The sequence below is a fragment of the Manis javanica genome, chromosome 7, assembly GCF_040802235.1.
Source record: "Manis javanica isolate MJ-LG chromosome 7, MJ_LKY, whole genome shotgun sequence".
NCBI classification, from domain to species: Eukaryota; Metazoa; Chordata; class Mammalia; order Pholidota; family Manidae; genus Manis; species Manis javanica.
In genome coordinates this window covers 73,090,849-73,117,783 of record NC_133162.1, presented here as the reverse complement: position 1 = coordinate 73,117,783, position 26,935 = coordinate 73,090,849, and the positions used below count along the sequence as shown (strand labels likewise).

The 26,935-nt window shown below is 36.6% G+C and overlaps 1 protein-coding gene across 8 annotated transcripts in view; it reads right to left on the bottom strand.

Moving 5' to 3' along the window:
* CSGALNACT2 (chondroitin sulfate N-acetylgalactosaminyltransferase 2) overlaps positions 1-26,935 on the bottom strand; it is a 56,180-nt gene that overhangs the window by 14,339 nt on the left and 14,906 nt on the right. For all 8 annotated transcript variants that reach the window (XR_005057119.2, XR_005057120.2, XR_005057121.2 and 5 more), the window contains exons 2-3: positions 3,318-4,253; positions 991-1,207 (exon numbers count right to left, since the gene is read on the bottom strand). Coding sequence is in view for 5 of the 8 variants with exons in the window: in XM_037002821.2 (XP_036858716.2) it covers positions 991-1,207; positions 3,318-3,978 (878 nt within the window). In the remaining 3 variants the exon portion in view is untranslated. The remainder of the gene's footprint in view (positions 1-990; positions 1,208-3,317; positions 4,254-26,935) is intronic.

Sequence of the window (26,935 nt, the reverse complement as noted above, 5' to 3'; positions counted from 1 at the left end):
AGTGACATTGTTCAATTATTAAAGGTGTCACAGCAAATGCATAACCACATGCATGCCAAAGTGAATGCAGCCCTCGGAGGGCCATGGAAACACTCCAAGAAGGTGCCATCTTTCAAAACATTTTTGGAGCTTTTGTTTTCTATTGCCTTCAGAAGCAAATTAGAAGCTACTTAAGGAAGTAAGTGCAATCAGTTCAAAGCCAAGCAAATAAATATTCAAGTTTTGGGTCAAAAGTTATTTTGTCTTCAAACTGGCTAATTCCAGAAATTGTACTGATCATGAAGGAGTAAGTATTTGCCATGACTGAAACTACTTACTGTAAAGGGTAATATAGCATCTCAAGGCAATTCCAAGAAAGGCAATAAAAAAAATGTTTTAAGAAATCAGATCTCAAGCAAGCTATTTTAAACAGGCAAAACTCGTTTGCATGACTTCTAGATGTTCTGCTACAGAACAGTGTTAATTTTTAGATCCAACAATTTTCAATATGAGAATAAAGACTGGGATTATAGAGCATTAAAACTAGCATATTAAAGTATTAAAAACATGGCAATTTTTAAATTAAAACAGCAAAACTTTCCTGAAATAATTACCCTAATATATAGTTGTTAATTCTTTAACATTTCAGTATTTAAAAATATCCAAATGTAATGTAATAAAAAAATTTTTTATTGCTAGTCTCTACTTCCCAAGATATAATAATTTTTTCATTTTTTAGCTGAATTTCTGTTTACTTCAATTTTAAAATTCAAATTATTTTCAAGGGAATTTTCTGGGGAGATAGCGATGTTCTGTATCTATTGTCAGTAACACAACATGCATACACTGTAAGAAATGGAAGAATGTCAAAAAATAAAGCTCCTCAAAACCCATAAAATTATTCTGTAATTCTAAATAATCATACTCAATGAAGATAAATTAAGTAAATCACTATGAAATGTGATTTTTCAAAAGAAGTACTTAACCAAATTATTAAGCCTTGAGAGTTACCTGAAGTTCTGCATAAACTGTACAAATGCTTCAGTTCTTTCAGCAAGTGGCACAATGATATTAATAATTGATCTACTAATGTCAATCATTTCGCTCTTCACTTTCATGAGAGGTCCAAAAGGGCGGAAGAGGGTCACATGTCTATATTCCATAAAGTCTGCTTTCTTAAAAAAGAGTTCATACTGTGTGCCCTTATCTTTCTCGGTACGATAATAACCTAAAGGAAAGAGTTGGGGACAAAAGGGTCTCCATGTCAAAGTTTACAAACTCAATATGAGTACTGAGTTTACTCAAAGATCAAAAGTATAAATAAAACCAGACCTGTAGGGCTTTTAATCTATTTGCAAAAGTATTTATCCCCACTGTAAGGCGACAACTGGTTCTTTTAAAGAAGAGGCTAAAAAAGTATTCACTGCTCTATCATTCAAGCCAAAAAGTCAGCTCCAAATGACAATTATTTATTTTTCATATGACTTTTTAATAGTAGAGCTTGTCAACACAGTAAGCATATGATGAAAATAAAGAAATTCCTACTAGCAATATTAAATTCTAGACCCAATAGTCAAAACTTCTATTGCTTAGTTCAGTTCAACAATGAATTGAGTGCCTTTGTGTCAGTCACTGGTAGTATAAAGAGGGCTACATGGTCCTGGTTTTGAGGAAGGGTCAGTCTAATGAGGCAGACAAGTAAATAAAGAAGACAATACAGTGGTATATGTATATTGCTCTATACACATACATGCACTGAATAAAGTCAGGCAAAGAAAAAGTGGTATAGATTTAAACATGGTGATTTGAGATGCCGTTGAGAGAAAAGTATGGAAGTCTACTAGGCAATCTGATTTTTAAGTGTGACACTCAGGACAGTTAGTATATGGTAATGAAACAGTGAAAAAGATAGACCAGTCCCACTCTTCCTGAGGCTTACAGTCAAACATGAACTACAAATCAGGGAATGGGCATTACCATTTGCTAGGATAAGAGCTATGAGAAGGGATGGAGAAAGCACAACCATCTTCGACTTGCAGGTTGGAGAAAACCCCCTTGAAGAAATCACATCTAAGCTAGAATCTGGAAGAGGAATAAGAGTTACTCAGTCGTCATCGATTATTTTTTTGGTGTGGGGAATGGCAGAGTGGAGGAAAAGTAAGAGACAAGTATGTTCCATGTAGAGAAAAATCCTGTAAGTGACAGAATCCAAAAAGTTATATGACACACAGAAACATAGTTTATAAAGCAGGATAGATTTCTTTCTTTAAGGCAGACATGAAGACATTTTACACTTAGTTATCTATTTCCTCTGCAGCTTTCAATTCTGCTGTTAGTTACACAGAGTGAAAAGAAAAAAGCGGAGCTTGCAGAAAAATTAGAGTTCTGAGAGAAACAACCCATCAAAAATTGCAGGAAGTGACAGCAGAAAAAAAAGAGGTGGTTACAATGAGAACACAGCTGAATTGCCACAGAAATGCGCAATGCCCTCCCTGATGGCCTCCAATAGTATTATATTAGAGTACAGCAAGAGAAATCTGTGATGACTTGGAGTTAAGAAAAAAACCACATGTGGTATACTGTTTATAGAATCAAGAAAGAGAACTTTTAAAAAGATTTCTTTAAAAAATAGTTTTAAGTCTGTAGTTAAATATCTAGCAGAGGGTATTAAGATGGAGATGGGTGGGAATTTATTATTATTTCTGTTTATATCAATTAACAAATACCTTAAATTTATAGAAGTATTCTTCAGCTTTTGAGTCATGCCCCATTTTGATATATAAAAATGCCATGCCCTTTCTGCAGTCTCTATTAGGAAAATAGGTCATTTCTTTACTTTTTCAATTGCCAAATATACTTTTTTAAATGCTCCTTGATGTTCTGACATGTGCTTTTCCTCTCCCATAAATATAGAACAATCACTAATCTACTCAATTGGGTTTTTGTTTTTCCTCTATCAAATGGTTTTCAAATCTTGAGCCTTAGCTCATAAATTTTAGAAAATATAAAAAGGGAACATCAAGCCCAGATAAAAGAGGAATGCAAATACATACAAAATACATACACATGCAAATACACAGCCCTAAGAGCCCTTCAACTTGGATAGGATTTTTCTATGTAAGCTTACATTTATTCTATTTCCCTGGTCCTTACTATTTTATTATGATCACATCATCACTTTTTTCCAAAAGCCACTTCAAATTCTTGGTAGAATGAAGTGGGTAGAATCTTAAATGTTTCAATACTGTGGATAATGACTGACTTATATTATCACCTGCATATATAAAAGCACTTTGTCATACTAACATAACTATGGACCAACACATATTTCACATTACCTTCTACGAAGTCATTTTCATTAAATATGAGCTTCTCTCCAAGGGGACCATCTTCATCTTCCTGTTCATCATCTTCATCAGGACTATTGATCACCTCTAAGCCAGCTTCAATGACTTCTACCAATTCATCTCGCTTGTCTTTTCTAACTGGCTTTTCCTCAGGATGGCGTGTGAGACCCATTTCCAACTGGAATACTTTCATTAAGGTAAAACTTTCAAATGGAATGACTCCATACTCATTAGGTAGTTTGGCTCCTATGCTAACTTCAGCTTTGTCAATTTGAGAATGAAGAAACTCCAAGAGATCACTAGGTGCTTGTTCTTTGTTGCCCTGATAGCCTATGCCATTAGCCCCTACATTCTTCCTCTCTTGCAATGATCTCATCTTCTCACTCATTTCTTGTAATTCTTGTTTTAGTTGGGCAATTTGGCGTTTCAGACTGTTTGCCCTGGTTTGATAATGTTCTTCTTGCTCCTGTAGGAGGGCTTGATAATATTCTTTACCATAATTTTCCCCAATGACACCAGGAAGAGATGCATTGCCATCAGTCTGGGGGGCACATTCCAGAAGGTACAAAAATAATATCAAACTGCAGAGTAAAGCAAGAACCAACAAAAGCCAGTGGGTCCGGGTCTGGAGAATTAATCCTCTTCTAGGCATTCTTACTAATGTGGACTTGCCTGATAAGGTAAGTTCTTTGCTTGTTCATACCTTTAGCAAGAGATTATCAAAAACTGAAAACAAGATCAGGATTTCCATAAAAATACCAAAATGAATTCTGTTGCAGTGTGAAAAAATTTCTTCCTTCAGCAGTGATGACTACTTGCAGAAATGAGAAATAATGCATACATCCTGTATTGTTACCATGATATCCAGAATAAAGAAATCTGATCTATGCAATCACATAAAATTCCATTATACAGGTGGTGACTTTTCTGAAAGAAACAAATCAGAATCAATCAGAATTTTGTTTCCTTGAGTATATCAAATTGTTGATAGTGTCAGTAAACTTAGCTATATGACTAGTACATGAAAAGTCCAGAAGAAGTGTTAATACAATGTAAAATATTCAGTACATGGGACAAAGTATTAAGAAAAACGTCTTACAAAACATTAAAATATTAAGTAATACTTTTAACCAGAATGTCTACATATCCAACCTCTTGAATGAATCAAAGAAACTTTAAAATTATGTTTAGGATAGCTTATGTTAGTTACATAAATTCTACTGTTCTCTAATTATTTGAGAATTATATAACTTATAATTCTTTACTAACATATTTTGATTAACATGCTATTTCCCACCTACAGGATATCACCATTGAGAACTGTGTTGTTATAAATTGTTTTTGCTATATTGATAGTGGCTTATTAGTGAGAGATATTTTCTTCCAGTTTATTCAATTCAAGCATTCTACTTTATTAATTTCTATGGCTCAACTCCATCAATATAAGAGCCTTAATATTAAGTGGGAGGAAAAACAATTTCAAAAGGTCACTGACATCTGGAAAACACATTAAGAAACATTTTACATCCAAAGTTATCCAGTAGATCATTTGAGCATTAGATCACATAATTCTTTCCACTCTATTACATAGCAAAAGATTTCCTACAAGTCTGAGAAGGTTTACAGTCTGTATAAAGAAAAAAACATGAACATTTTAATATTTGTCTACACAGAAAAAAATTAAAAAGTTTATAAATTTACAAAATTACATGCTATCATTTATACCAGAACCAGCTGCGTGAGCTCCTCTGTGTTTCTTTCTAAACTAAGGATCCTTAATTCTAGCAGTAGAAGTTAACTTAGGAGACAGGAGGCAGAGGAGGCCTCGGCTGCAGAGAGAACTTCCATTCTAAAGAAATATTTGCCAGGAAGGATATGTAATACTTTAACCGAGATGATTTCTGCAGTGCAGCACCAACCTATGGAAGATCACTTGGGAGCATCAGTCCCAGTCAGTTTCTTAATGATTAGGAAAGTCTGGATGTGTCTGTGAAAAATGCAGCAATGTATTTTTTGTGACACATAACTGTCTAAAATGTAAGACAGATTCAAATTTATGTCTAGCAGACCACAAACAATGTACTTAACTATCCTTAGCCATTTATTACTCTATTTAACCAAATGATAATTAAGTATTCTGAAAAATTTAAGTCACCACAGGAAGTTTTACTATGACTGTAAATCTTGTTTTAAGTGATGTAAAAGAACAACAGGAAAAAAAATATGGTATTAAGAAAACCCTCTTGTTAAAAAATAGGGATGCAAAGCGAGTAAAACTAGGAGGATTTTACCATGCCTCAAAACCACAAGAAACCCCTGAATCTCATTATTTAAAAGATAATGAGAAACCAAGAAATCATTTGGTATTTGTCTTTCTCCGCTTGGCTTATTTCACTGAGCATAATACCCTCTAGCTCCATCCATGTTGTTGCAAATGGGAGGATTTCTTTTCTTCTTATGGCTGAATAATATTCCATTGTGTATATATGTACCACCTCTTCTTTATCCATTCATCTACTGATAGACACTTAGATTCTTCCATTTCTTGGCTATTATAAATAGTGCTGCGATAAACATAGGGGTGCATCTGTCTTTTTCAAACTGGGCTGCTATATTCTTAGGCTAAATTCTTAAAAGTGGAATTACTGGGTCAAATGGTATTTCTCTTTTGAGCATTTTGAGGAACCTCCATACTGCTTTCCACGATGGTTGAACTAATTTACATTTCCACCAGCAGTGTAGGAGGGTTCCCCTTTCTCCACAACCACGCCAACATTTGTTGTTGTTTGTCTTTCGGATGGTAGCCATCCTTTATGATGTGAGGTTATATCTCATTGTGGTTTTAATTTGCATTTCTCTGATAACTAGAGATGTGGAGCATCTTTTCATGTGTCTGTTGGCCATATGAATTTCTTCTTTGGAGAACTGTCTGTTCAGATCCTCTGCCCATTTTTTAATTTGATTATCTGCTTTTTCTTTGTTGAGGTGTGTGAGCTCTTTATATATTTTGGATGTCAAGCCTTTATCGGATCTGTCATTTATGAATATATTCTCCCATACTGTAGGGTACTTTTTTGTTCTATTGATGGTGTCCTTTGCTATACAGAAGCTTTTCAGCTTGATGTAGTCCCACATGTTCATTTTTGCTTTTGTTTTCCTTGCCTGGGGAGACATGTTCATGAAGAAGTCACTAATGTTTATGTCCAAGATATTTTTGCCTATGCTTTTTTCTAAGAGTTTTATGGTTTCATGACTTACATTCAGGTCTTTGATCCATTCTGAATTTACTTGTGTGTATGGGGTTAGACAGTGATCCAGTTTCATTCTCTTACATGTAGCTGTCCAGTTTTGCCAGCACCATCTGTTGAAGGGACTGTCATTTCCCCATTGTATGTCCATGGCTCCTTTATCATATATTAATTGACCACATATGTTGGGTTAATGTCTGGAGTCTCTATTCTGTTCCACTGGTCTGTGGCTCTGTTCTTGTGCCAGTACCAAACTGTCTTGATTACTGTAGCTTTGTAGTAGAGCTTGAAGTTGGAGACCAAGATCCCCCTCACTTTATTCTTCTTTCACAGGATTGCTTGGCTATTCGGGGTCTTTGGCGTTTCCATATGAATTTTTGAACTATTTGTTCCACTTCGTTGAAGAATGCTGCTGGTAATTTGATAGGGATTGCATCAAATCTGTATATTGCTTTGGGCAGGATGGCCATTTTGACATATTAATTCTTCCTAACCAAGAGCATGGGATGAGTTTCCATTTGTTAGTGTTCTCTTTAATTTCTCTTAGGAGTGTCTTATAGTTTTCAGGGCAATAGGTCTTTCACTTCTTTGGTTAGGTTTATTTCGAGGTATTTTATTCTTTTTGATACAATTGTGAATGGAGTTGTTTTCCTGACTTTTCTTTCTATTGGTTCATTGTTATTGTATAGGAAAGCCACAGATTTCTGTGTGTTAATTTTGTATCCTGCAACTTTGCTATATTCCGATATCAGTTCTAGTAGTTTTGGAGTGGAGTCTTTAGGGTATTTTATGTACAGTATCATGTCATCTGCAAATGACAGTTTAACTTCTTCTTTATCAATCTGGATTCCTTGTATTTCTTTGTTTTGTCTAATTGCCATGGCTAGGACCTCCAGTACTATGTTAAATAACAGTGGTGAGAGTGGGTATCCCTGTCTTCTTCCCAATCTCAGAGGAAAAGCTTTCAGCTTCTCGCTGTTCAGTATGATGTTAGCTGTGGGTTTATCATATATGGCCTTTATTATGTTGAGGTACTTGCCCTCTATACCCATTTTTCTGAGAGTTTTTATAATAATGGGTGTTGAATTTTGATGAATGCTTTTTCAGCATCTATGGAGATGATCATGTGGTTTTTGTCCTTTTTGTTGATGTGGTGGACGATGTTGATGGATTTTCGAATGTTGTACCATCCTTGCATCCCTGGGATGAATCCCTGGGATGAATCCCACTTGGTCGTGGTGTATGATCCTTTTGATATATTTTTGAATTTGGTTTGCAAATATTTTATTGAGTATTTTTGCATCTACGTTCATCAGGGAAATTGGTCTGTAATTTTCTTTTTGGTGGGGTCTTTGCCTGGTTTTGGTGTTAGGGTGATGTTGGCTTCATAGAATGAGTTTGGGAGGATTCCCTCCTCTTCTATTTTTTGGAAAACTTTAAGGAGAAAGGGTATTATATGTTCTCTGTATGTCTGATAAAATTCCAAGGTAAATCCATCTGGCCCGGGTGTTTTCTCCTTGGGTAGTTTTTTGATTACCACTTCAATTTCTTTGCTGGTAATTGGTTTGTTTATATTTTGTGTTCTTCCTTGGTCAGTCTTGGAAGGTTGTATTTTTCTAGGACGTTGTTCATTTCTTCTAGGTTTTCCAGCTTCTTAGCATATAGGTTTTCAAAGTAGTCTCTAATAATTCTTTGTATTTCTGTTGGGTCCGTTGTGATATTTCCTTCCTTGTTTCTGATTCTGTTGATGTGTGTTGATTCTCTTTGTCTCTTAATAAGTCTGGCTAGAGGCTTATCTATTTTGTTTATGTTCTCAAAGAACCAGCTCTTGGTTTCACTGATTTTTTCTATTGTTTTATTCTTCTCAATTTTGTTTATTTCTTCTCTGATCTTTATTATGTCCCTCCTTCTGCTGACTTTAGGCCTCATTTGTTCTTCTTTTTCTAGTTTCGATAATTGTGATGTTAGACTATTCATTTGGAATTGTTCTTCGTTCTTTAAGTATGCCTGGATTGCTATATACTTTCCTCTTAAGACTGATTTCACTGTGTCCCTCAGTAGTTGGGGCTTTGTGTTGTTGTCATTTGTTTCCGTATGTTCCTTGATCTCTATTTTACTTTGTTCAGTGATCCATTGATTATTTAGGAGCATGCTGTTAAGCCTCCATGTGTTTGTGAGCCTTTTTGTTTTCTTTGTACAATTTATTTCTAGTTTTATATTTTTGTGGTCTGTAAAGTTGGTTGGTATAATTTCAATCTTTTTGAATTTACTGAGGCTCTTTTTGTGGCCTAGTATGTGGTCTATTCTGGAGAATGTTCCATGTGCACTTGAGAAGAATGTGTATCCTGTTGCTTTTGGATGTAGAGTTCTATAGATGTCTATTTAGTCCATCTGTTCTAGTGTGTTGTTCAGTGCCTCCGTGTCCTTACTTGTTTTCTGTCTGGTGGATCTATCCTTTGGAGTGAGTGGCGTGTTGAAGTCTCCTAAAATGAATGCATTGCATTCTATTTCCTCCTTTAGTTCTGTTAGTATTTGTTTCATATATGCTGGTGCTCCTGTGTTGGGTGCATAAATATTTATAATGGTTATATCCTCTTGTTGGACTTAGCCCTTTATCATTATGTAATGTCCTTCTTTATCTTTTGTTACTTTCTTTGTTTTGAAGTCTATTTTGTCTGATACTAGTACTGTAACACCTGCTTTTTTCTCCCTGTTGTTTGCATGAAATATCTTTTTCCATCCCTTGACTTTTAGTCTGTGCATGTCTTTGTATTTGAGGTGAGTTTCTTGTAAGCAGCATATAGATGGGTCTTGCTTTTTTTTTTTTTTTAGACTTTATTGGGTCTTGTTTTTTTATCCATTGTATTACTCTGTATCTTTTGATTGGTGCATTCAGTCCATTTACATTTAGGGTGACTATTGAAAGATACCTACTTATTGCCATTGCAGGCTTTAGATTCGTGGTTACCAAAGGTTCAAGGTCAGCTTCTTTAGTATCTTACTGTCTAACTCAACTTGCTTATTGAGCTGTTATAGACACTGTCTGGTGATTCTTTATTTCTCTCCCTTCTTATTCCTCCTCCTTCATTCTTTATATGTTGGTTGCTTTATTCTGTGCTCCTTTTTGTTTCCTTTAACTGCTTTCGTGGGTAGTTGATTTTATTTTTTGCTTTTAGTTAGTATTTGGTTGGTCTGCTTTCTTTGCTGTGATTTTACTTTCTCTGGTGACATCTATTTAGTCTTAGGAATACTCCCATCTAGAGAAGTCCCTTTAAACTACCCTGTAGAGGTGGTTGTGGGAGGCAAATTCCCTCAACTTTTGCTTGTCTGAGAATTGTTTAATACCTCCTTCATATTTAAATGATAATTGTGCTGGATATAGTATTCTTGGTTCAAGGCCCTTCTGTTTCATTGCATTAAATATATCATGCCATTCTCTTAATAAAATTCACTTTTATAAGTGGGCTGTGATACAAAAATCCTGAAAAATACTGGTTTATTTTTAATCATTTCCCATGCCATTCTTTCAGAAAGTGTTGATTTTATCTTACTTTTGTATAAGAAAAATAGGCTCAGAAATGAAAATATTTAAATAAATTTACATAACCATTAAAGTGGTAGCATTAACAAGGTCGTCTTTCTCACACCTTTCAGCAAAATACAGGTTTTGAGATATCTTAGATGCTCATCTCATATTTGAATATACCCACCAACACAAAAGAAAAGTTGCTATAAATACTTCAGAATAAAATGTTAGTTGAAAGCTCTGTGGTTGTTAAAAGATTCCCATTAAAGCCTTCTTGCCCTCTTCCTGAAATGAACTCTTTAGTCACAACCTAGAAGACTAGATTATAACAGCCCTAAATATGTTGAAAATATTAAGAGAAAACATCCATTTTTCTGCTATTACACCTTAACTGCTATCATTCTATGTAGTATATGATTTGTATCATAAACAAGGTTCATTCATATAACTTAGAGATAATCCCAAGCAACCTTCTATGTACACACAGCAGATACTCATGTTTTGAGGTGAGAATGGGATACTATGGAGATGGGAAGATGACTTGTTAAAGGTATGTAATATAAAATTAAAGGCCTAAGTTCAAAGTAACCTAAGGAACCATCATCAATTCTTGCTCTTTAAAAGAGACTGAAGAGATTTCCTCTGATAGCCAAGTTGGAGTAATAGGGACCAGATTTACTCCTTTATTTGAAACAACCAAAATCAAACAAAATCCAAAACACCCCCCGCCAAATGTGAAACAATGGTTCTCAAGATACTGAACATTAGGGAATAAAGGACAGTGATCTGCGGAGAACTAAGAAACAAATAACTAGCCAGCTTGATACCTTAGTTTCCAGGCCATAGCATGGAGTTCACCTCTCACGCAGTGCCCAGCTGACTCAGTACATTGAGCTGTAGCTGACAGTCTGGAGAGACTAAGGCAGGTAGGTTAAAAGGCTATAGGGCCAGAGGAGAGAGCTGCACAGAAAGAGAGCTCTAGAGATCTGAAGAAGATACCCTTTTGGCATTCAACAGAGCACTAGTCAATGCAGGCATAAAGAAACAAACTGAGGCTAAAAAAATTAGAAATATTAGAGGACACAGAACTAAGCATTCATACGGGACCAGGAATAGTGCATGTTCCTACCAGACAGATGGGAAAACCTCAAAGTTCATGGGCTGTTGGGTAAAGTACTAAAAAAGGCCTTGCCTCAGTAGTGGGAAATAATTAGCTCTAGACTAAACATGGCTCTGGTCTTGCCTAACAAATTTTAAAAGTGAGACCTGAAAGCGCCAAACTGTTTCCAAGTAACTGCACAAGGCTCAAAAATATCTGTGGGAATATAAAAATATTCAACACCTAGCAAAATAAAATTCACAATGTTTGACGTCCAAACAAAAATGATCAGGCATACAAAGGAAAAGAAAAATACAACCCATAAAGAGAAAAATCCATGAATGAAACTGACCTAGAACTGACACAGATGGTGAAATTCATAGAAAAGGACATTAAAACAGTTATTTGTAACTTTATATAAAAAGATGTTCATGTTTAAAAAACTTAGAGACACAGATGACATAAGATTCCAAAGTAGATCTTTTTCAAGAGATGAAAACATCAATATGATAAAAAAATATGCTGAATTTGATTAACAGTAGATTAGATATTTCAGAACAAAATATTAATGAATTGAAGACATAGTGATAAAAATTATGCAAAATGTAGATGGAAAAAAATGAAAAACATAAAGAGAACACCCAGTAAGCTGTGTGACAGCTTCAAACAATCTAATACATATACAGTCTCCAAAGAAGGGTGCAAGGGCCAGGGGAAATATTTAAAGAAATAAGGCTGAAAACTGTCCAAATTTGATGAAAACTATGAACACATATATCCAAGAAGCTTAATGAATACCAAATACAAGAGCCATACAGAAAACTAAAGCAAGGCACATGATAATCAAATTGCTCAAATCCAATGATAAACAGAAGATACTAAAAGTGGCCAGAGGAAAAACACGTATCACAGACAAGAAATAAAGGAATGGATCACTATCTTTAAAGAAACAAAAAGGAAAATATGTCAGCCTAGAATGCTATACTCAGAAAAAGTATCTATCAAGAACAAAAGCATGAAAAGAAAACTACAGACCAGTATTCTTCAGGAATAAAGACACAAAAACCCTCAACAAAAGACAAAATACTCCTTTTAGACATTAAGAAGCTAAAAGAACTCATCATCAGACCTACACTGCAAGTCCTTTAGGAAGAAGGAAAATGATATCCAATGGAAAGACTGATCTACACAACGCAATGAAAAAAACAGATTTTAACATGGAAATTACAAGATTACACAATAACAAAAATATTATAATTTCCATGTTAAAATTTATTACATAATAACAAAAAATCTCTTTAATACAACTGAATGAAATGGATAAATTTCTATAAAGACACAAATAGTAAATATTAATAGACCCATCATGAGATTGAATTAGTAATAAAATAATTACCCACCGCCACCCGGGAAAAAATCCAGATAGTTTCTCTAGTGAATTCTAGCAAGCATGTGTGAGAATTACTACCAATTATTCACAAAGTCTTCTGAAAAACAGAAGAGGAGGGAACATTTCCCAAGTTATTCTATGAGTCCAGTATTACTCTGATACCAAAAACAGACAAAGCCATCAAAAGAAAACTACAGACCAACATTATTTAGAAATAGAGACAAAAATCCTCAACAAAATATTAGCATGCTGAATTGTTCAACATATAAAAAGGATTATACACCACAAACAAGTGAGATTTATCCCAGAAATGCAAGGTTAGTTTACCATCCAAAAATCAATGCATGCAAAACAACATATGAATAGAATAAAGGTCAAAACCCATATGATCATGTCAATAGACACAGAAAAAACACCTGACAAAAAACAGCTGAACCTGATACCAGCTTTCTGATAAAATCACTCAGCAAACTAGAATAGAGGAGAACTTCCCCAACCTAATAAAGGGCTTATACAAAAACCTTACAACTAACTTCATATTTAATGGTGAAAGATTTCATGCTTTTCACCTAAGATCAGGAATAAGACAAAGATGTCTACTCTCATCATTTCTATGTAACATTGTACTGGAGGAGTTTCTGGCTTGGGCAATTAGGCAAGAAAATAAAACAAAAGACATCTAAATTGGAAAGGAAGAAGTAAAACTATTTCTATTGGCAGATGATTGATCTTGTACAGAAAATCCTAAGGAATTCGCTAAAACTCTATTAGAACTAATAAATGAGTTCAGTCAGGTTGCAGAAGACAAGATCACTATACAAAACTCAACTGTATTTCTATATACCAGCAATGAACAATCTGAAAACGAAATTAAAGAAACAATTTCATCTACACCAAAAAGAATAAATGCTTAGGAATAATTTTAACAAAAGAAGTATAAGACTTGTGCTCTGAAAACTACAAAACATTGTTAAAAGAAAGTTTAAATAAATGAAGAGACACCCATGCTCATGGACTGTAGACAGTATGAAGATGGCAATACTCTCCAAACTGATTTACAGAATCAGAATCCCAGCTGACTTCTTTACAGAAATTGACAAGCTGATCCTAAAAATCATGTAGAAATTCAAGGAACCCAGAAAAGTCAAAATAGTCTTAAAAAAGAACAAAACTGGAGGACTCATATATCCTCTTTTCAAAACTTAATTCAAAACTACAGTAATTAAGATAGTGTGGTACTAGCATAAGAACAGACATCTAGATCAATGGAACAGAATTTAGGGTCCAGAAATAAACTTTCACATTAAGTCAACTGATTTTTGACAAGAGTGACAAGGTAATTCAATGGGGAAAGAGCAGTCTTTTCAAAATGGAGCTAGGACAACTGGATATTCATGTGCAAAAAAAGGAAATTTGACCCCATCTTACCCTATATTCCAAAAGGGTCAAAGATATAAAAATAAAGGTTAAAGCTACAAAACTCTTAGAAAATGTAAGTGTAAATCTTTGTGACCTTGAATTAGGCAATGGTTTCTAAGATATGACATGAAAAGATGAAAGAGAAAATAAACAAACTGGAGTTTATTAAAATTAAAAACTTTTGTGCTGCAAAGGATACCATCAAGAAATTGAACAGACAACTACAGGATGGGAGAAGATATCTGTAAATGACATTTCAGATAAGCAGTCTGTGTCCAGAATATATAAAGAACTCTTACAACTCAACTATTAAGAAGATAAATATCCCAATGGGTAAAAGATCAGAATAGGCATTTCTATAATGATTAAGAAAGTCCTATAAGCATGTTAAAAAATGCTCAACATCATTAGCCAGGAGGGAAATGAATATTAAAACCATGATAAGATACCATTTCATAACTGATAGGATATAATTAGAATGAATCATAGATCTAGAAGAAAAATCTGGAACTATAAAACTAGAAGAACACATAGGAGAAAATCTTTGTGACCTTGAGTTAAGCAAAGATATCTCTGATACGTCTCTAACAGCATAATTGGTAAACCAGACTTCACCAAAATTTGTAATTTCTGCTCTTTGAAAGACACTGGTAACTGAATGAAAAGCCAAGTCACAGACCTGAGGAAAATACATGCAAAGCATGTATCTGATAAAAGACTTGTATTCAGAATTTATTAAAAAAGTTAATCCCTAGGGAGAAAAAAGTAGATGTTGCAGTACTAGTATCAGACAAAATAGACTTAAAACAAAGAAAGTAACAAGAGATAAAGAAGGACATTACATAATGATAAAGGGCTCAGTCCAACAAGAGGATATAACCATTATAAATATATATGCACCCAACACAGGAGCACCAGCATATGTGAAACAAATACTAACAGAACTAAAGGAGGAAATAGAATGCAATGCATTCATTTTAGGAGACTTCAACACACCATTCACTCCAAAGGACAGATCCACCAGACAGAAAATAAGGACATGGAGGCACCGAACAACACACTAGAACAAATGGACATAACAGACATCTATAGAACTCTACATCCAAAAGCAACAGGATACACATTCTTCTCAAGTGCACATGGAACATTCTCCAGAATAGACCATATACTAGGCCACAAAAAGAGCCTCAGTAAATTCAAAAAAAAAAAGACTGACCAACTTTTCAGACCACAAAGGTATAAAACTAGAAATAAATTGTACAAAGAAAGCAAAAAGGCTCACAAACACATGGAGGCTTAACAACATGCTTCTAAATAGTCAATGGATCAATGGCCAAATTAAAATGGAGATCCAGCAATACATGGAAATAAATGACGACAACAACACAAAGCCCCAACTTCTGTGGGACACAGCGAAAGCAGTCTTAAGAGGAAATTATATAGCAATCCAGGCATATTTAAAGAAGAAAGAACAAACCCGGGGGGCGGAGACATGATGGCAGCATGAGGAGGACAGTAGGAATCTCCTCCCAAAAACATATATATTTTTGAAAATACAACAAATACAACTAATCCTAAAAGAGAGACCAGAAGACACAGAACAACAGCCAGACTACATCCACACCTGCGAGAACCCAGTGCCTGGTGAAAGGGGTAAGATACAAGCCCCGGCCTGGCGGGACCCGAGCGCCCCTCCCCCCAGCTCCCAGTGGGAGGAGAGGAGTCGGAGTGGGGAGGGAGAGGGAGCCCAGGACTGCTAAACACCCAGCCCTAGCCATCCACACCAGAGCGCAGACACAGTGCATGCATGGGGTGCTGGAAACTAGGGAAGCAGGAGAGTAGGACCTGTAAGAGGGTCCCGAAGCTGGCGTCCCTGGGACAAAGAAAAGCGAGTGCTTTTTGAAAGTCATAAAGGGACAGGGATGCCACAGCTGGAAGGAAGCATCCCGGGTCACAGTCCAGCAGCTGGAAATTCCAGGGAACTCCGGGCGCACTAACCTCCTGGGCAACAGCTCTGAGACCCCTCACAGAGGTAAACAGCCAAACAGCCCCCTGTCCATTAACCCTCCGGGGCCCTGCCATAGCAGAGCAGCAGACAGAGGCTGGCCATGCCCACAGCAAGGGAGCTTCCTCCATACAGGCCGGGCAAGATACAGAGACCAAGTCTACACACAACTACCCAACACAAGCCACTAGGGGTTGCAGTTGTCCCAGTAAAGAAAGGCCAGGAGCAAGTGGAAAGCCTTGGCTCTCCCAGCTGACAGAAAGTCAATAGCTCATCATTGCACCTATCAACATGAAAAGCAAAAAAAATTTGATCCAGACAAGACTAACCCAGACAGCTTTGACATCTGCTATATCTTCCCCTGAGAAGGAACCTGGGGAGATAGATTTAACCAGTCTTCCTGAAAAAGAATTCAAAACAAAAGTCATAACCATGCTGATGAACTTGCAGAGAAATATGCAAGAACTAAGGAGGGAGAATACAGAAATAAAACAAGCTCTGGAAGGACTTCAAAACAGAATGGACGAGATGCAAGAGACCATTAATGGACTAGAAAACAGAGAACAGGAACACAGAGAAGCTGATGCAAAGAGAGATAAAAGGATGTCCAGGAAATAAAGAATTTTAAGAGAATTGTGTGACCAATCCAAAAGGAACAATAACCACATAATAGGGGTACCAGAAGAAGAAGAGAGAGAAAAAGGGATAGAAAGTGTCTTTGAAGAAATAATTGCTGAAAAGTTCCCCAAACTAGGAGAGGAAGTGGCCTCTCAGACCACAGAGGTACACAGAACTCTCATGACAAGGGATCCAAGGAGGGCAACACCAAGACACATAATAATTAAAATGGCAAAGATCAAAGACAAGGACAAAGTATTAAAGGCAGCCAGAGAGAAAAAAAAGGTCACCTACAAAAAGAACCCCATCAGGCTATCATCAGACTTCTCAACAAAAACCCTACAGGCCAGAACAGAATGGCATGATATACTTAATGCAATGAAACAGAAGGGCCTCGAACCAAGATTACTGTACCCAGTATGATTATCATTTAAATATGAAGGAGGGATTAAACAATACCCAGACAAGCAAAAGTTGACGGAGTTTGCCTCCCACAAACCACCTCTACAGGGCATCTTACAGCTACTGCTCTAGATGGGAGCACTCCTAAAAAGAGCACAGAACAAAACACCCAACATATGAAGAAGGGAGGAGGAGGAATAAGAAGGGAGAGAAATAAAGAATCATCAAACTGTGTTTATAATAGCTCAATAAGCGAGTTAAGTTAGACAGTAAGGTAATAAAGAAGCTAACCTTGAACATTTGGTAACCACAAACTTAAAGCCTGCAATAGCAATAAGTACATACCTTTCTATAATCACCCTAAATGTAAATGGACTGAATGGATCAATCAAAAGACACAGAGTAATAGAATGGATAAAAAAGCAAGACCCATCCATATGCTGCTTACAAGAGACTCACCTCAAACACAAAGACATGCACAGACTTAAAGTCAAGGGATGGAAAAAGAAAGAACAAACCCAAATGAATAGTCAAACGTCACAATTATCAAAATTTAAAAAAGAAGAACAAATGAGGCCTAAAGTCAGCAGAAGGAAGGACATAATAAAGATCAGAGAAGAAATAAATAAAATTGAGAAGAATAAAACAAAAGAAAAAATCAATGAAACCAAGAGCTGGTTCCTTGAGAACATAAACAAAATAGATAAGCCTCTAGCCAGACTTATTAAGAGACAAAGAGAATCAACACACATCAACAGAATCAGAAACGAGAAAGGAAATATCACAACGGACCCAACAGAAATACAAAGAATTATTAGAGACTACTTTGAAAACCTATATGCTAAGAAGCTGGAAAACCTAGAAGAAATGAACAACGTCCTAGAAAAATACAACCTTCCAAGACTGACCAAGGAAGAACACAAAATATAAACAAACCAATTACCAGCAAAGAAATTGAAGTGGTAATCAAAAAACTACCCAAGGAGAAAACACCCGGGCCAGATGGATTTACCTTGGAATTTTATCAGACATACAGAGAACATATAATACCCTTTCTCCTTAAAGTTTTCCAAAAAATAGAAGAGGAGGGAATCCTCCCAAACTCATTCTATGAAGCCAACATCACCCTAACACCAAAACCAGGCAAAGACCCCACCAAAAAGAAAATTACAGACCAATTTCCCTGATGAACGTAGATGCAAAAATACTCAATAAAATATTTGCAAACCAAATTCAAAAATATATCAAAAGGATCATACACCACGACCAAGTGGGATTCATCCCAGGGATGCAAGGATGGTACAACATTCGAAAATCCACCATATAAACAAAAAGACAAAAATCACATGATCATCTCCATAGATGCTGAAAAAGCATTTGACAAAATTCAACATCCATTCATGATAAAAACTCTCAGCAAAATGGGTATAGTGGGCAAGTACCTCAACATAATAAAGGCCATATGATAAACCCACAACCAACATCATACTGAACAGCAAGAAGCTGAAAGCATTTCCTCTAAGATCAGGAACAAGACAGGGATGCCCACTCTCCCCACTGTTATTTAACATAGTACTGGAGGTCCTAGCCATGGCAATTAAACAAAACAAAGAAATACAAGGAATCCAGATTGATAAAGAAGAAGTTAAACTGTCACTATTTGCAGATGACATGATATTGTACATAAAATACCCTAAAGACTCCACTCCAAAACTACTACAACTGATATCGGAATATAGCAAAGTTGCAGGATACAAAATTAACACACAGAAATCTGTGGCTTTCCTATACAATAACAATGAACCAATAGAAAGAGAAATAAGGAAAACAATTCCATTCACAATTGCATCAAAAAGAATAAAATAACTCGGAATAAACCTAACCAAGGAAGTGAAAGACCTATACCCTGAAAACTACAAGACACTCTTAAGAGAAATTAAAGAGGACACTAACAAATGGAAACTCATACCATGCTCTTGGTTATGAAGAATTAATATAGTCAAAATGGCCATCCTGCCCAAAGCAATATACAGATTTAATGCAATCCCTATCAAATTACCAACAGCATTCTTCAATCAACTGGAACAAGTCTTCAAAAATTCATATGGAAACACCAAAGACCCCAAATAGCCAAAGCAATCCTGAGAAAGAATAAAGTGGGGGGCGGGATCTCACTCCCCAACTTCAAGCTCTACTACAAAGCCATAGTAATCAAGACAATTTGGTACTGGCACAAGAACAGAGCCACAGACCAGTGGAACAGAATAGAGACTCCAGACATTAACCCAAACATATATGGTCAATTAATATTCGATAAAGGAGCCATGGACATACAATGGGGAAATGATAGTCTCTTCAACAGATGGTGCTGGCAAAACTGGACAGCTACATGTAAGAGAATGAAACTGGATCACTGTCTACCCCAAACACAAAAGTAAGTTCAAAATGGATCAAAGACCTGAATGTAAGTCATGAAACCATAAAACTCTTAGAAAAAAACATAGACAAAAATATCTTGGACATAAACATTAGTGACTTCTTCAACAACGTATCTCCCCAGGCAAGTAAAACAAAATAAAAAATGAACAAGTGGGACTACATCAAGCTGAAAAGCTAGCAAAGGACACCATCAATAGAACAAAAAAGTATCCTACAGTATGGGAGAATATATTCATAAATGAAAGATCCAATAAAGGCTTGACATCCAAAATATATAAAGAGCTCACGCACCTCAACAAACAAAAAGCAAATAATCCAATTAAAAAATGGGCAGAGGATTTGAACAGTACGCCAAAGAAGAAATTCATATGGCCAACAGACACATGAAAAGATGCTCCACATCGCTAGTTATCAGAGAAATGCAAATTAAATCCACAATGAGATACCACCTCACACCAGTAAGGATGGCTACCATCCAAAAGACAAATAACAACAAATGTTGGCGAGGTTGTGGAGAAAGGGGAACCCTCCTACACTGCTGGTGGGAATGTAAATTAGTTCAACCATTGTGGAAAGCAGTATGGAGGATCCTCAAAATGCTCAAAAGAGAAATACCATTTGACCCAGTAATTCCACTTTTAAGAATTTAGCCTAAGAATACAGCAGCCCAGTTTGAAAAAGACAGATGCACCCCTATGTTTATCGCAGCACTATTTACAATAGCCAAGAAATGGAACCAATCTAAGTGTCTATCAGTAGATGAATGGATAAAGAAGAGGTGGTATATACACACGGTGGAATGTTATTCAGCCATAAGAAGAAAACAAATCCTACAATTTGCAACAAAATGGATGGAGCTAGAGGGTTATATGCTCAGTGAAATAAGCCAAGCGGAGAAAGACAAATACCAAATGATTTCTTGGTTTCTCATTATCTTTTTTTTTTTTTTAGAGGGCATCTCTCATATTTATTGATCAAATGGTTGTTAACAATAAAATTATGTATAGGGGGGTCAATGCTCAATGAACAATCATTAATCCATCTCAAGCCTAGTTCTCATCAGTCTCCAATCTTCTGAAGCATAACTAACAAGTTCTGACATAGTGAACGAATTCTTACATAGTGAATAAGTTCTTACATGGTGAACAGTACAAGGGCAGTCATCACAGAAACTTTCGGTTCTGATCACGCATTATGAACTATAAACAATCAGGTCAAATATGAATATTCGTTTGATTTTTATACTTGATTTATATGTGGATCCACATTTCTCCCTTTATTGCTATTATTTTTATTTTTAATAAACTGCTGAAGTGGTAGGTAGATGCAAGATAAAGGTAGAAAACATAGTGTTGTAAGAGAGCAATTGTAGATGATCAGGTGTGTGCCTGTAGACTATGTGCTAATCCGAGCTAGACAAGGGCAATAAAACATCCATGGATGCAGAAGCTTTCTCTCAACACAGCGGGGGGTGAGGTTCTAAGCTTCACCACTGTTATTCCCCAATTTCTCACCTGATGGCCCCCCTGTGACTGTGCCTGTCTTAGGTTGTTCCTCCCTGGAGGAATCTTACCCGTCTCTGGCTAACCAGTTATCTTCCGGGGCCATACAGGGAAATGTAAAGTTAGTAAGTGAGAGAGAAGCCATATTGTTTGCAAAGGTTAGCTTTTTACTTCTTTGCAGATTTATGCCCTGTGGCTTCTATGCCCAGCACTTGTCTCGAGGTATCTTTACCACCTGGAGGAATTATGATACTCGGTAAATTCGATATGAGGCATGAATTCTATTTAAGGGTTGTAATTAGGAAGGAAGAAGAAAAGCTATAGAGGTAGCATATGGAAGAAAACATGGGAGGATTGATCATTTCTGACTTATCTTCTTGTAGAGTACCTTAAGTATGTATAGGTTTTAAACTACTAACTTGCGCACACATATTAACATAACAGGAATACGGTGACATAAACAAAGCAAATCTATAATTACCAGCCATCTCCAGTGAAGCCAAGTAAACCAGTTAGGCCCCTAGGCATTTGTGAAAATTAGTCTATGATATGATGGATATTGTCTAACTGTACTTGAACAGTCTGAGAGAAATCAGACAAATTAAAGCAACCCATTTCTGGGATCTGTTCACATCCCATATGTTCTTTTAACCGTAGATAGTCTATAGTCGTAGGATTTTGGAGTGCTACAACTTGCACCCCTCCCAACTCCTGATTGAGTTCCAACAGTACAGATCCGGTCAAATTCGTTGTCTCACTGTATGCACATGCCAGCCTAGACATCTCCCTCCTCATCCCAATGGCAAGTCCAGGAAACGGTGGGGTGGACGCAGCCACAACTGCAGCATCACCTGGATCCCTGTGGAGGCTTTTTGATGATCATCCCCTGGCACGAGTCCTCCAGAGAGTGCTGATGCCGGAAGCCTCTCCTCATATCATATCTTAGTTCATTTTTTGGGTAGCCAAGGTAGGCCTTGATCTTCTGCATAGAAACAAACAGACCCTTTGCCCACACTTTGACATACCCTCTATACCACTGTGTAGAACTCATTGGAGGTCAGCACACCGGAACTGCTTTTTTTTTTTTTTTATTAAGAGAAAGGAATATTATCAGAAGAGTACCTCCATAGCTGATCATCTGACACCTTTTAAGTGATCAACATTAAGGGTATTTAAAGCATGCGTTAATCTTTGATTTACCAATTGTTTTATCCTGTCAAAGAGTAATCCCTCTTTTCTTCCTTTTTTTAATCTTTAATCTACACTTACATGAAAAATACTATGTTTACTATGCTCTCCCCTATATCAGGTCCCCCCTAAAAACCACCTTACGGTCACTGTCCATCAGCATAGCAAAATGTAGAACCATTACTTGTCCTCTCTGTGTTGTAGAGCCCTCCCTCCCCTTTCTCCCTCCTCCCCCATGCATGCTAATCTTAATACCCCCCTTCTTCTTCCCCCCCCTTATCCCCCCTTGCCCACCCATCCTCCCCAGTTCCTTTCCCTTTGGTACCTGTTAGTCCATTTTTGGGTTCTGTAATTCCACTGCTGTTTTGTTCCTTCAGTGTTTCCTTTGTTCTTATACTCCTCAGATGAGTGAAATCATTTGGTATTTCTCTTTCTCCGCTTGGCTTATTTCACTGAGCATAATACTCTCCAGCTCCATCCATGTTGCTGCAAATGGTTGGATTTTTCCACTTCTTATGGCTGAGTAGTATTCCATTGTGTATATGTACCACATCTTCTTTATCCATTCATCTACTGATGGACATTTAGGTTGCTTCCAATTCTTGGCTATTGTAAATAGTGCTGCGATAAACATAGGAGTGCATCTGTCTTTCTCAAACTTGATTGCTGCGTTCTTAGGATAAATTCCTAGGAGTGGAATTCCTGGGTCAAATGGTAGGTCTGTTTTGAGCATTTTGACGCACCTCCATACTGCTTTCCACAATGGTTGAACTAATTTACATTCCCACCAGCAGTGTAGGAGGGTTCCCCTTTCTCCACAGCCTCGCCAACATTTGTTGTTGTTTGTCTTTTGGATGGCAGCTATCCTTACTGGTGTGAGGTGATACCTCATTGTAGTTTTAATTTGCATTTCTCTGATAATTAGCGATGTGGAGCATCTTTTCATTTGTCTGTTGGCCATCTGTATTTCTTTTTTAGAGAACTGTTTGTTCAGCTCCTCTGCCCATTTTTTAATTGGGTCATTTGTTTTTTGTTTGTTGAGGCGTGTGAGCTCTTTATATATTCTGGATGTCAAGCCTTTATCGGATCTGTCATTTTCAAATATATTCTCCCATACTGTAGGGTTCCTTTTTGTTCTATTGATGGTGTCTTTTGCTGTACAGAAGCTTTTCAGCTTAATGTAGTCCCAATTGCTCATTTTTGCTGTTGTTTTCCTTGCCCGGGGAGATATGTTCAAGAAGAGGTCACTCATGTTTATGTCTAAGAGGTTTTTGCTATGTTTTCTCCAAGAGTTTAATGGTTTCATGAGTTACATTCAGGTCTTTGATCCATTTTGAGTTTACCTTTGTATATGGGGTTAGAAAAAGGTCCAGTTTCATTATCCTACATGTAACTGTCCAGTTTTGCCAGCACCATCTGTTGAAGAGACTGTCATTTTACCATTGTATGTCCATGGCTCCTTTATCAAATATTAATTGACCATATATGTTTGGGTTAATTTCTGGAGTCTCTAATCTGTTCCACTGGTCTGTGGCTCTGTTCTTGTGACAGTAGCAAATTGTCTTGATTACTATGGCTTTGTACTAGAGCTTGAAGTTGGGGAGTGAGATTCCCCCCTACTTCATTCTTCTTTCTCAGGATTGCTTTGGCTATTTGGGGTCTTTGGTGTTTCCATATGAATTTTTGAATTATTTGTTCCAATTCATTGAAGAATGTTGCTGGTAATTTGATAAGGATTGCATCAAATCTGTACATTGCTTTAGGCAGGATGGCCATTTTGACGATATTAATTCTTCCTAGCCATGAGCATGGGATGAGTTTCCATTTGTTAGTGTCCCCTTTAATTTCTCTTAAGAGTGACTTGTAGTTTTCAGAGTATAAGTCTTTCACTTCTTTGGTTAGGTTTATTCCTAGGTATTTTATTCTTTTTGATGCAATTGTGAATGGAATTGTTTTCCTGATTTCTCTTTCTATTGGTTCATTGTTATTGTATAGGAAAGCCACAGATTTCTGTGTGTTAATTTTGTATACTGCAACTTTGCTGTATTCCGATATCAGTTCTAGTAGTTTTGGAGTGGAGTCTTTAGGGTTTTTTATGTACAGTATCATATCATCTGCAAATAGTGACAGTTTAACTTCTTCCTTACCAATCTGGATTCCTTGTATTTCTTTGTTTTGTCTGATTGCCGTGGCTAGGACCTCCAGTACTATGTTAAATAACAGTGGGGCATCCCTGTCTGGTTCCCAATCTCAGAGGAAATGCTTTCAGCTTCTTGCTGTTCAGTATAATACTAGCTGTGGGTTTATCATATATGGCCTTTATTATGTTGAGGTACTTGCCCTCTATTCCCATTTTGCTGAGAGTTTTGATCATGAATGGATGTTGAATTTTGTAGAATGCTTTTTCAGCATCTATGGAGATGATCATGTAGTTTTTGTCTTTCTTTTTGTTGATGTGGATGATGTTGATGGATTTTCGAATGTCGTACCATCCTTGCATCCCTGGGATGAATCCCACTTTGTCATGGTGTATGATCCTTTTGATATACTGTTGAATTCTGTTTGCTAGTATTTTATTGAGCATTTTTGCATCTACATTCATTAGGGATATTGGTCTGTAATTTTCTTTTTTGGTGGGGTCTTTGCCTGGTTTTGGTATTAGGGTGATGTTGGCTTCATAGAATGAGTTTGGGAGTATTCCCTCCTCTTCTATGTTTTGGAACACTTTAAGGAGAATGGGTATTATGTCTTCTCTGTGTGTCTGATAAAATTCCGAGGTAAATCCGTCCGGCCCCGGGGTTTTGTTCTTGGGTAGTTTTTTGATTACCGTTTCAATTTCTTTGCTCGTAATTGGTTTGTTTAACTTTTGTGTTTCTTCCTTGGTCAGTCTTGGGAGGTTGTATTTTTCTAGGAAGTTGTCCATTTCTTCTAGGTTTTCCAGCTTGTTGGCATATAGGTTTTCATAGTAGTCTTTAATAATTCTTTGTATTTCTGTGGGGTCTGCCGTGATTTTTCCATTCTCATTTCTGATTCTGTTGATTTGTGTTGATTCTCTTTTTCTCTTAATAAGTTTGGCTAGAGGCTTATCTATTTTGTTTATTTTCTCAAAGAACCAGCTCTTGGTTTTGTTGATTTTTGCTATTGTTTTATTCTTCTCAATTTTGTTTATTTCTTCTCTGATCTTTATTATATCCCTCCTTCTGCTGACTTTAGGCCTCATTTGTTCTTCTTTTTCCAGTTTCGATAATTGTGATGTTAGAATATTCATTTGGGATTGTTCTTCCTTCTTCAGGTGTGCCTGGATCGCTATATACTTTCCTCTTAACACTGGTTTCGCTGCATCCCACAGAAGTTGGGGCTTTGTGTTGTTGTTGTCATTTGTTTCTATATATTTCTTGATCTCTGTTTTGATTTGTTTATTGATCCATTGATTATTTAGAAGCATGTTGTTAAGCCTCCATGTGTTTGTGAGCTTTTTTGTTTTCTTTGTAGAATTTATTTCTAGTTTTATACCTTTGTGGTCTGAAAAATTGGTTGGTATAATTTCAATATTTTGGAATTTACTGAGGCTCTTTTTGTGAGCTAGTATGTGGTCTATTCTGGAGAATGTTCCATGTGCATTTGAGAAGAATGTATATCCTGTTGCTTTTGGATGTAGAGTTCTATAGATATCTGTTAGGTCCATCTGTTCTAGTGTGTTGTTCAATGCCTGTGTGTCCTTACTTATTTTCTGCCTGGTGGATCTATCCTTTGGGGTGGGTGGTGTGTTGAAGTCTCCTAAGATGAATGCATTGCAGTCTATTTCCCTCTTTAGTACTGTTAGTATTTGTTTCACAAATGCTGGTGCTTCTGTGTTGGGTGCATATATATTTAGAATGGTTATATCCTCTTGTTGGACTGAGCCCTTTATTATTATGTAGTGTCCTTCTTTATCTCTTGTTACTTTCTTTGTTTTGAAGTCTATTTTGTCTGATGTTCGTACTGCAACCCCTGCTTTCTTCTCACTGTTGTTTGCCTGAAATATGTTTTCCCATCCTTTGACTTTTAGTCTGTGCTTGTCTTTGTATTTGAGGTGAGTTTCTTGTAAGCAGCATATAGATGGGTCTTGCTTTTTTATCCATTCTATTACTCTGTGTCTTTTGATTGGTGCATTAAGTCCATTTACATTTAGGGTGACTATTGAGAGATATATACTTGTTGCCATTGCAGGCTTTAGATTCGTGGTTACCAAAGGTTCAAGGTTAGCTTCTTTAGTATCTTACTGCCTAGCTTAGCTCGCTTATTGAGCTGTTATATACACTGTCTGGAGATTCTTTTCTTCTCTCCCTTCTTACTCCTCCTCCTCCATTCTTCATATGTTGTATGTTTTGTTCTGTGCTCTTTTTAGCAGTGCTCCCATCTAGAGCAGTCCCTGTAAGATGCCCTGTAGTGGTCGTTTGTGGGAAGCAAATTCCCTCCGCTTTTGCATGTCTGGGAATTGTTTAATCCGGCCATCATATTTAAATGATAGTCGTGCTGGATACAGTATCCTTGGTTCAAGGCCCTTCTGTTTCATTGCATTAAATATATCATGCCATTCTCTTCTGGACTGTAGGGTTTCTGTCGAGAAGTCTGATGTTAGCCTGATGGGTTTTCCTTTATAGGTGACCTTTTTCTCTCTATCTGCCTTTAAAACTCTTTCCTTGTCCTTGATCCTTGCCATTTTAATTATTATGTGTCTTGGTGTTGTCCTCCTTGGATCCTTTCTGTTGGGGGTTCTGTGTATTTCCATGG